This window comes from Anopheles ziemanni, chromosome 3, assembly GCF_943734765.1.
Source record: "Anopheles ziemanni chromosome 3, idAnoZiCoDA_A2_x.2, whole genome shotgun sequence".
Taxonomy (NCBI): domain Eukaryota; kingdom Metazoa; phylum Arthropoda; class Insecta; order Diptera; family Culicidae; genus Anopheles; species Anopheles ziemanni.
In genome coordinates this window covers 84,067,564-84,077,085 of record NC_080706.1, presented here as the reverse complement: position 1 = coordinate 84,077,085, position 9,522 = coordinate 84,067,564, and the positions used below count along the sequence as shown (strand labels likewise).

The following is a 9,522-nucleotide window of genomic DNA, read 5'->3' as shown; positions in this document are numbered from 1 at the left end:
CGTTGCGTAACTTATTCGGCTCACCTCGTGTGTGACTTGAGTATCTTCAAATTCAAATAGATTCGGATTAAGTCAGAATCGAATCAAATCGAGTACCAAACAAATCGAATCTGATTAGAATCCCTAGTCTGATCCGAATCCATCAAATGGAGTCCAATCCTTTAGAATCCGTCAAGGGATCGAATCTTCGAATCTTCCGAATCCCGATTCTGCCAACACTAGAACTCTTGTCACTACCATAAACACCAAAAGAGGGGTTGACGGATTTTGAGGCACGGGCGGCAATTTAGCGAGTTCATAAGCTTTATCCGTCGAGCCTCTGCGCGAAAAAAAGGTTGATCTTTGCAGACTCAAAGTGGGTTGACGACGATTTCCCGTGCCGTATACCGACCGTACGGTAGGCCAAATGAGCCCGCTCGTGAGTGTAATTATTTGCAGGTGCAGCTGGTGAAAGGTGATGAAAGCAGATAGCAACGAAACTTCATCCGCAACCGCATTGATTCTGCTGGTGCTTGCGCTGGCCGTGCCGTGCCGACTCATCGTCGGCCACAAACGCTGCTCGTAGCCTAGTCATCGAGCGGAATAGTGTCCGACCATTCGGTACCAGCAACGCCGCATTTGCAGCAAAGGCAGAGTCTGCATAGAGTTTACCTGGGAGCAGAACAAATTGACAGAAAGCCAGCCGTCTTCATGGAATCGTAGCCGTAACTAGACAAGCAAATTTCCTCTGCTCAAGATACTTGGGCGCAGCTAGCTCGAGTGCTTGGAGTGAGTCTTTTAGATCATAGCATCTCCCAACAAACGCTCGGAGCAAAAACAATGGATGCCGAACGGGAAGCTTCCTGCACACCACCGCTTCCGTTGGCAGATGATTTACTACCCGAGCAGCTCAGCAAGTTCCATTCGCCGCTGATGGCCGGAAGTGAGCATGAGGAACGCCAAATGTCACCGCCAGCGGTGGCGAAACCAGCACTTGCAGATACGTCAAGCAACACTGGGCCGGCAGATGTTCGCAGCAAAGACAAGGAAAAAAGTGTGCGAAAATCCAAGGATGAAGGGGGTAAAAGGGGAAAGAAATCAGATGATTCAACAGCTCATCGTCAGTCGTCAAAGGAGTTATCGTCGAACGAAAGTGAGTACAAAAAATGCATGATCCGACGAAACGGGAAAAGAGTAAACGAAACCCGTCTTAAGAGTGCCAGCGTCCATACTGTGTTGAAACGCCATGTTTGAGGCCTTGATATACACTGCAAAAAAAGCAACACAAGTGCGAATGAGGAGTGAACCATTTCCTAGCGAAATGGTCGCTTTATGTGTAATGGCATATGAAGAATTCTAGTCAACCTTTAAACATTTACATTTATTATTACACCATTTTGGTTTGTCTTTCCTTTCGTATATTTCAGAACCCAATAAATCGGATACAGAACCTAAGGGGTCTTCGAAGAACAGTGAAAAGAAAAGAACCTCTTCCCAGGATCGGGACAACGGGAAGGAACGTCATCACCGTAATCGAAGTAATCATCGGCGAAAATCGCGCAGTCGCTCCAAAGAGTCTACATCGGTGGGTAAAACTTCTCCCGCACGGTCAAAGCAACCCACGGAAGACGGCGCGAGCAAGAACCCCCACAAGGAAAGCAAACGTAGGAGCGATGGAGCCAAGAAGAAAAAGTCGAAAAGTAGGCGATCTCACTCGAAAGAAGAGATCAACGACGAAGAGCGTGACGTGCCACAAAATCGCGAACGCGATTCTCGCTCCAACAGCCGTAGCCGCAGTAGGCGGCAGGAAAGTGTGCGACGAGACCGTCGCAGCAGCAGTAGTCCGGCGCGTGATTCGTATCCCCGGCGAGCGGGTTCCCGAGAGTGGCCGGTGCATCCGGGACCGCCACATTTTACGCGCGGTTTCAACTTTCCTGGCCGTCGCGGTTACCATCAGTATCAGCGGGGACGCTTTCAGGACTTCCACCAGTCCCGCCGTGGTTCACCGTTTTGGAAGAAGGCGGGTCCCGTGCGCAAACCCGGTGGAACACTCTCTTCGATGCGATACACCAAGACACTGCCAACGATCAGCTGGCGTGATTGGACCGAACCGAGCGAACGGGAGCACAGTGTGGAACGATCACCGGTAAAAAAGGTACGGCCCATTACGCCGGCCATTGCGGCCATGCAGGAGTACGATGGCAGTGACGGGGAACACTCATCGGACGTGAACAGTGATGTTGAACGGAAGTCTGACGATACTACGGAGCGTTCGCAGACAACTCCAGATAGGAAGCAAGTGAACAACGCCAAAATGGAAGGAACACCACCGATGCGGGAATGTGAAGAGGAAGAGTTGCTCGTGCGACATATAAAACTGGAGAAAGTGGACGAGCGCGATTGTCCGGAGGAGAAGACGATTCTCGGTGAGGTGAAAATAGATTGCAGCATCGTTAAAAAAGAACCTCTGACGGAGGAGGACGAGGAGCAGGCGCCACTAGAACACGACAAACCCATAGTGGTAAAGAAGGAAGCGGCATGTCGACCTGCGATTAAACCGAAATTTAGCTGCTCCTTCCTGGACGATCTTTCTAGCGGTCAGATGATGCTGGACCCCGAACTGCTCGCTTCACCCGAACAACCGGAGTCGTGCGAAGAGGACGAGGAAGATGAGGAGGTCCCGGAAGAGGTTGCCCGTTCCGGGCGAGACGGAAGCGAGTCCCCTGACACGGACGATTACGCGGCAAACTGGGAAACGGAAGGGAACGAGGAAACGCTAAGCACTAGCCCGCCCAAGCAAACCCTTGACGGTCCATCACCAGTAGTGGAAGGTGTGGGAACTCCGAAGGCGAACCACAAACCCGATACACCTCCTCCTGAAAACGTCCCGAACGGGGGGGCACCAGTTCCTGTGCTAAGTGGCGAGGACAAACGGGCCCACCTAAAGCCGCGCAGCATGCACGAGGAGATCATTCCGTTGGACGACCTGCTGAATGTACAGAACCAGCTCAAATCGTTCAAGTCGAAGCTAGACGAAGCGGAAAAGCTGAAGCGAACCGACCGAAATGCCCCTTCCGTGCAACAAGGAGGCCGAGGTGGAGGGGGAGGAGCTCTGTTTACGGAGAAGTTGGCGGACGAGTATAAAAGCTTCATGCAGTCACTTGCACAAACTTCCGCGGGCGATGCAACCGAGCGAGACCGTGCGTCCAGTCGAGCTAAGGGAAAAAAGAAACGCTCCAGTTCGTCCAGCAGTTCTAGCTCGTCCTCTTCCGACTCGAGCTCGGACTCATCGAGCTCGTCCGGTTCGTCTAGCTCTTCAAGTTCGAGTTCTTCGGATTCGGAAGATCAAAGCAGCACGGAAGAGTCCGAGGATGAGCAGCCGAAGCAAAACCGTAAAAGCGCCGCTGCGGGAGCAGATCACGATAACTCCGAAGCGAAGGAGCCAGCAACTCCACCGCACCGTCCAACGTTGGTCATACCGGAGTACTTGCTGCCGAAGGTACCCACACCGCCCTCGGGTAGCGTCCCACCGACTCAGCAAACTCCCACCAAGATCTACAGCATACGCGACGATTCTGTGGCTAGCGAAAGTACTGAATCGTTGGCCTCCTCCATCAAACCGCTCGAGCTGGATCGGGAAACACCGATCAAACTGAAGCTTCCTTCGAAAACCAGGATGTTACCGGGCGGTGGAGCATCGGCGTTGCTCGGACAGGACGAGGAAGAAGGCACCGTTCCACCAGCCGAGGGAACTGAGCGTCCGCCAAGCGAGCAGGATCAAAAGTCAACTAAAGACCGATCCCGCTCGACCGACGGTAAGTCCAGCCGCCAGAGGCAAAAGCGTTCCCGCGACCGTCAGGATCGCAAGCGATCGGAGTCGCACAACCGACGATCGGGTGATCATCACTCATCGGGAGCGAGCAGTCCGAAGCGGAGGTCGCGTGATCGTGAAAAGCGATCCTCGCGGAAAGACCGATCTTCGCCAGATAAGCGCAAGGAACGATCCGCTCAGCGGCGCGGTTCCCGTAGTCCACATCGTCGAACCCGTAGCCCTCGCAACCGAACGCGACGGTCCACGTCGAAGTCGCGGTCGAGGTCACGCTCGCGCTACCACAGCCTTAGCCCACCGCAGCGTCGTCCTCCGAGTCCGCGAGGCGGTGATAATCGGCGGACTGCGGCGAGTCGTTCCCGTCGTCGTTACTCGGTCGATCGCGAATGGTCGGCGCGCGGCCGATCGCGCTCTCCATATGGTGGCCGTCGTCCACCCTCGCCCAAGGACGCACCACCCATGACGCTCCATGGGGAGAATCAGATCGACATCATCACGAGCACGGGTGCCTCACCGAACGTCCACTCGCCCGTCACCGGGTACAAGAAGAGTCTGGCCGACTCGACGATCAGCGATGCGGAACTGGAGAGTCAGAAGCGTAAGCTCGCCGGGTACGGTGCTACCGGCTACTACGGACCGCATCCCACTGAACACTTGGATCCGACCACCGTCTCTGGAGGGGCGGCGACCGCCGGGTCCGAGGGAGGAGGCGAAGAGTCCTCCCCGAAACGTATCTCGCTGGACGATCGGATCAATATCGTGCTCGGTATGAATGGAACGGTGGATGGTGGTGGCAAGTCGAGCGGAAAGCATCATCATGGGCATGGGCAACATATGCAGCAACACCATCACCACCACCACCAACATGCACCGTACGGCGAGTATCCTCCCTCCCATGACATGTACCTCCAGCGTGGCCATCATCCGGTCAACTATCCGCCGGCCGGTTACACGGCAAGTCAGGAGCAGTACGGTGGCTCGCCGTACGGTTCGTATGGTGCCCGAGGTTTACCACCGAACTCCAACGCCGCCACATCCCCTTACTATCCGGGCAGTGGCCGTGGCCCTCCACCATCGTGGGCTCCCCGAAGTCATCCGTACCAGGGCTACCCGATGGCATTCGTCACGCATAATCGACCACCTCTTCCGGGAGAGATGTATCGTTTCCCGTACGCCCCACCAAACTCAGTCCCATTGACCACCGGCACCGGGGCCGATGGGGCTAACTCCAAGTCGCAAGTGAAGCAGGTTGGCAATGTGCTAGAAATCGTACCCTCAAACGCACCGCTAGCTGCGTCGGGTGGCGACGGTGCACCCGGTTCGACTAACCTCACCTCATCCACCAACTCCATGGATGGTTCCGTCAACGGCACAAGCACCGCAAGTCCGGCCGAAGCGGCAGCGATCGGCATTGCGATGCAAAACTCAACCACATCGTCTGCACTCGTGACCCCGAAAATTCTCACCGCCGAGGAGCTTCAGCAACGGCACGACCGACGGCTGGAGCTAAAGAAAAAGATTCGTGCCGAGCGGGAAAAGAAACGGTTGGACAAGCGGCAACGGAAGGAACGGCTGCAGTTGGAGATGAAGCGATTGCTGAACTCCAAAACGGTCACCTCTTCGGGCGGGACGGTCGATGCGCTCGGTGGAGGTGTAGGTAGCGGTGGTAGCGTTGGGGGAAGCAGTGGTGGTGGAGGTGGTGGTAGTGCTTCGTCGGACGAAGAGTTCGAGACGATCAAGCAGGCGGATCTGCTCGCGTCGCTCGGACGCTCGTACGAGAAGAGTATTCTCAAAGGCGCCAAACAACTAAACGCTGTGGGAAGGTAAGTAAATAGGGAAACCACACCGATTTGAAAACACTACATCATACGCCTTTTATCGTGCCATTCCAGTGCAAATGCGGTCAAGAAAACAGTCCTCTTCGCCGACGGTAAGGCACCGGGCGACGTTTCGTCCAGCTCCGCCGATGAGGCGAAGGAGAAATCACCCAACAAGCAGCAGGCCGTGAAGCAGCGGAAAAAGTTGCGCCGCCAACGCACGCTCAAGATTTCGGGCAAAAAACGTCTGATAGACCGACTGAAGCTGCCGGTAAGTGGGAATTCTAAGTGTTATACTACGGGTCGAATAGGATTACCGTCATGCAGTCGGAAAATTGAATAGTATTATTAATTTATTTTTGGCAAATCAAATCACATCGTGCAGTCCTAGCAGTGTCCATCTAGTGCCGTACGTGTGATGAATGGAACGGTTAGATTAAACGCATGTATAATCTGGTCAAAACGCAAACAAACGAGCCAATAGTTCATTCGATCGTGCTTTAATTGAATTTTTTTTAAATGCTGTAGTTATTTATTTTTTAGAAAATGCTGCAACTTTTAAAGTATTTTGGTTATGAAACACCATGAAAAACATATTACGCTTCCGCTCGAATATCGATGGTACACGGGAGACCAGTATAATTCACTATTACACTAGCGATTACGCTTCGTTTGCCGTACTGTGAATAACGAAATGCAATGGTCGATAAATTATGCTGATCAGATGTTTCAAGACATTCGAAAATGTGAAGCCATGGATGAGACTGGAGATCTTGTCTTACACAGTTCATAATGAATGATAGTATCTTTGATCGAACATATAACATATTTACGTTTACCAAACACTGTACGAAATGTTATTTTAAATTCGCTAACCATACTGTATACTAAACAGTTCACAACGATGTTTCTTTATAAATGGCACAAAGTAGCATAGCCTGTAATGATTCGCTTAAAATCAACTTTAAAGTACTAAACAAATTCAAGCATCATAAGGCAACTTTTCTTCAAGTAAGATAGGAAGATAGAAGATCAACACAGTTAATTTATACGACCAACTGAATTACCACGAAATCACCTCGATTGCTTTGTAGAGCTTGCGGAACTTAAAGTTACAGAGAAACTTTTCTCTTGCGGTTGAGCCGAATATTCCATCGGCCCGAGCTTTAGATGATTGTTAAAGTTCGTCAGGGACATTTTACATGTAAAACATAACAAGCATAAAAATTACGATGAGAATTTTTATCAGGAAAAGCCTATCGTCGATATAGGTTGACCACATCAATTGGCCAACTACATAGTATTACGTATTTCTAATGCCACCAGAGAGTTCATTATCTTTTATGAATTAGTTTAAAATATGTTTCTATAACATACGTTAGTACAAATCTAGTTTAAACATTTATATCATCATCTATAGTTAGTATAGAATTTCTAAATCAAGATGATGATGGAATCATTTATAAATTTGCAAAGAAAGAAGCGAGAAGAAAATTTGAAAATCCGGCTTGAGATTCAACGAGCGTTTGACAGTTAGCGTGAGGTGAAAGTATTTATTGTTTAAACATTATTCCAGAAGCAAAAATGGAATTGGAATGTGGAAGATATTTTGTTAAAGAGCTTAATACGATCACTTTTCTAAACATTTGTTTTATGCTCTTATCTCTTCCCCAGGAGCTCGAGCAAGAGGCTGAAGAGCTGGATCCAGAGGTTGCGAATTTACCAGCGCCCCCTCCACCACCCGGTTCACCGCCCCCAGAGCTGCAACAACCACGTTGCCTCAACCCTCCCGTGGTGAGAATGATCGACTTCCGGGAAGGATTCCACGGCATCGCTCTGCCGCTGCCCCTTCCACCAGGCTCGATGGGTGGTCCCCCACCACCGATGCATCTCGTTGGCGCGAATACGATGGGTCCGGCCGGGGCCTCTTCCATACCACTGCCAGTTCCTCCCGTCTCGATGTCGGTCCCGCCCGGCCCCGTCCCGACGCCGCTGCCCGGCTATCGAAATCCTCCGACGATGCCACAACCCCACCACCACCTGCTGCCTACCCATCTCGCCACGCAACGGCCAACGTCACCCCACGGCGTCCTCCCACCGCTGCACCATCCCCATCCGCCACCGCATCTCTTCACCCATCATCCGCCGAACATTGGACACGGGGGTCCGTCCCTCCATACACCGCCACCGTCGCACCATGCCTACCATCAACACCACCACCACACCCAACATCCACCTCCACAGACACCACCCTCCGTTTCAACCGCTCTCATCACCATTGGCAGTAAGAAGCGTGTCAACGGCAACGGCGGTGGCGGCGTAAACCCGATAGAATCGATCGTCTCCACGGCAGCCACCACCGGAACGGTTGCACCTTCCACCGTCCTCAGCACGGGCGTCGCTACGTACGTCGATGGTACGCCACCGGTTTGATCCCATTCGCCCCGACCGCACGAACCATAGCTGCCTTTCATCAAGCGAACCGAGCAAACGGAGCAATTAACGGAACTGTCGAGCAGAGAGAACCAACAACCAGGCAATTGGCTGCGCGTAGGGCAAGAGAAACGCGGCAGCACCAAGGCAATATGCGGAGGCAATAATGCCGTCGCCAAGTGTTTGACTCAAATGTACCGATGGCTCATTCTAGGGTATAGCATTAGTTTTTAATTAATTTTACCATCTTTTCTTTGATATCGAACACAGTTTTTTAATTCAAACACAATCTCCAACCGCGGCGTAACCAAAAGTCGTATTACGTCACGCTGTGCATATCCGTACTCCTTTTTTCTTTGCTCATGTACACAGCAATGGGAGACAAATTAATCCAGCTTAGTTAACGACGTTATGTTAGAACATATGTGAAAGCTCTTTCCTCCGAAAGGGAAGAATTATAATGAATGCTAATAAGAAACTAAGAAGGATTTTTGTTCTTGACTTTTTGGTAACTGTCCCCTATAATAGTATGCTGAAGGTGGCTATATCAAATTCAAAACTCATTGCCGAAGGATGGCTGCGGTCCTACCTTGGTACAGCGCTGCGCCAGCAACTTTCACTCGTCGATGTATTAAATGTGTTAATGTAGTGTAATATTTAATCGAATCGAACAACTGCAATCGAAAAAAAAAACAGATTAAGGAGAAACGTGTATAAGCAGATAACGTATGAGGGATACAGAGAGAAAGAGAGAGAGAGAGAGAGAGAGAGAGAGAGAGAGAAGTGAAAGCAATCGAAGAAAAAAGTTAGAATAAATAAAAAAGCGCGTTAGTAGATCCATAAGCTTGGCAGTAAAAAAAACAACCAGAAGTGGGAATGTCTCATCTGAGAGTGCGTAGGACAGAACTTTCCGCCTGCGGACAAATCCTGCAAAACCGTACTTTTTATTTTTTACAAAGGTATCGATGTATCGAACCCACCACCCACCCCCTCCATTAATCCCGCGACCTACAAATTCTATCAGCCCAGCAGGTTTGCATTGCTGAGCATTACGGAACTTACGATATAGTTAAACACTTACAAATGTAGTCTCAACGAATGAAATATAAGTAAAGCTGAATTGAATATTAGCGAACGCTGTCTGCATATGAGTGTTTATTTCCATGTGTTTTTGAATATTTGCCCCAAAAATGTTTCTCTTGTAATTCAAAGTATTACTCTTGCTCTAGGTTGTTTAAGGTTCTTCTTCTTCTTGGCGTAACGACCCCTTGGTCATGCCTACCCGTTAAGGGCTTACGAGACTTGTTTCCCTGTTGTACGTGGATAGTCAGTCCTCTCGTACAGGGGAGGGTCCGGTCTCGGTTGGGATTCGAACCCACGCCGTTGTTTTAAGTACGAACTTCAAAAGTATGTTAATACGTTTGGCGCTATGCGCAAATTGCACTGCTTTCCGTTCTGCCAGCG

The 9,522-nt window shown here is 50.7% G+C and overlaps 1 protein-coding gene across 1 annotated transcript; it reads left to right on the top strand.

The window, feature by feature from the left end:
- The first annotated feature begins 252 nt into the window (after positions 1-252).
- On the top strand, positions 253-9,162 carry LOC131289063 (uncharacterized). Its single transcript, XM_058318261.1, has 4 exons — positions 253-1,132; positions 1,407-5,631; positions 5,701-5,896; positions 7,300-9,162. The coding sequence occupies exons 1-4, from the start codon at positions 820-822 to the stop codon at positions 8,056-8,058; spliced, it is 5,493 nt and encodes a 1,830-aa protein (XP_058174244.1). The 5' UTR covers positions 253-819; the 3' UTR covers positions 8,059-9,162.
- The last annotated feature ends 360 nt before the right edge of the window (positions 9,163-9,522 follow it).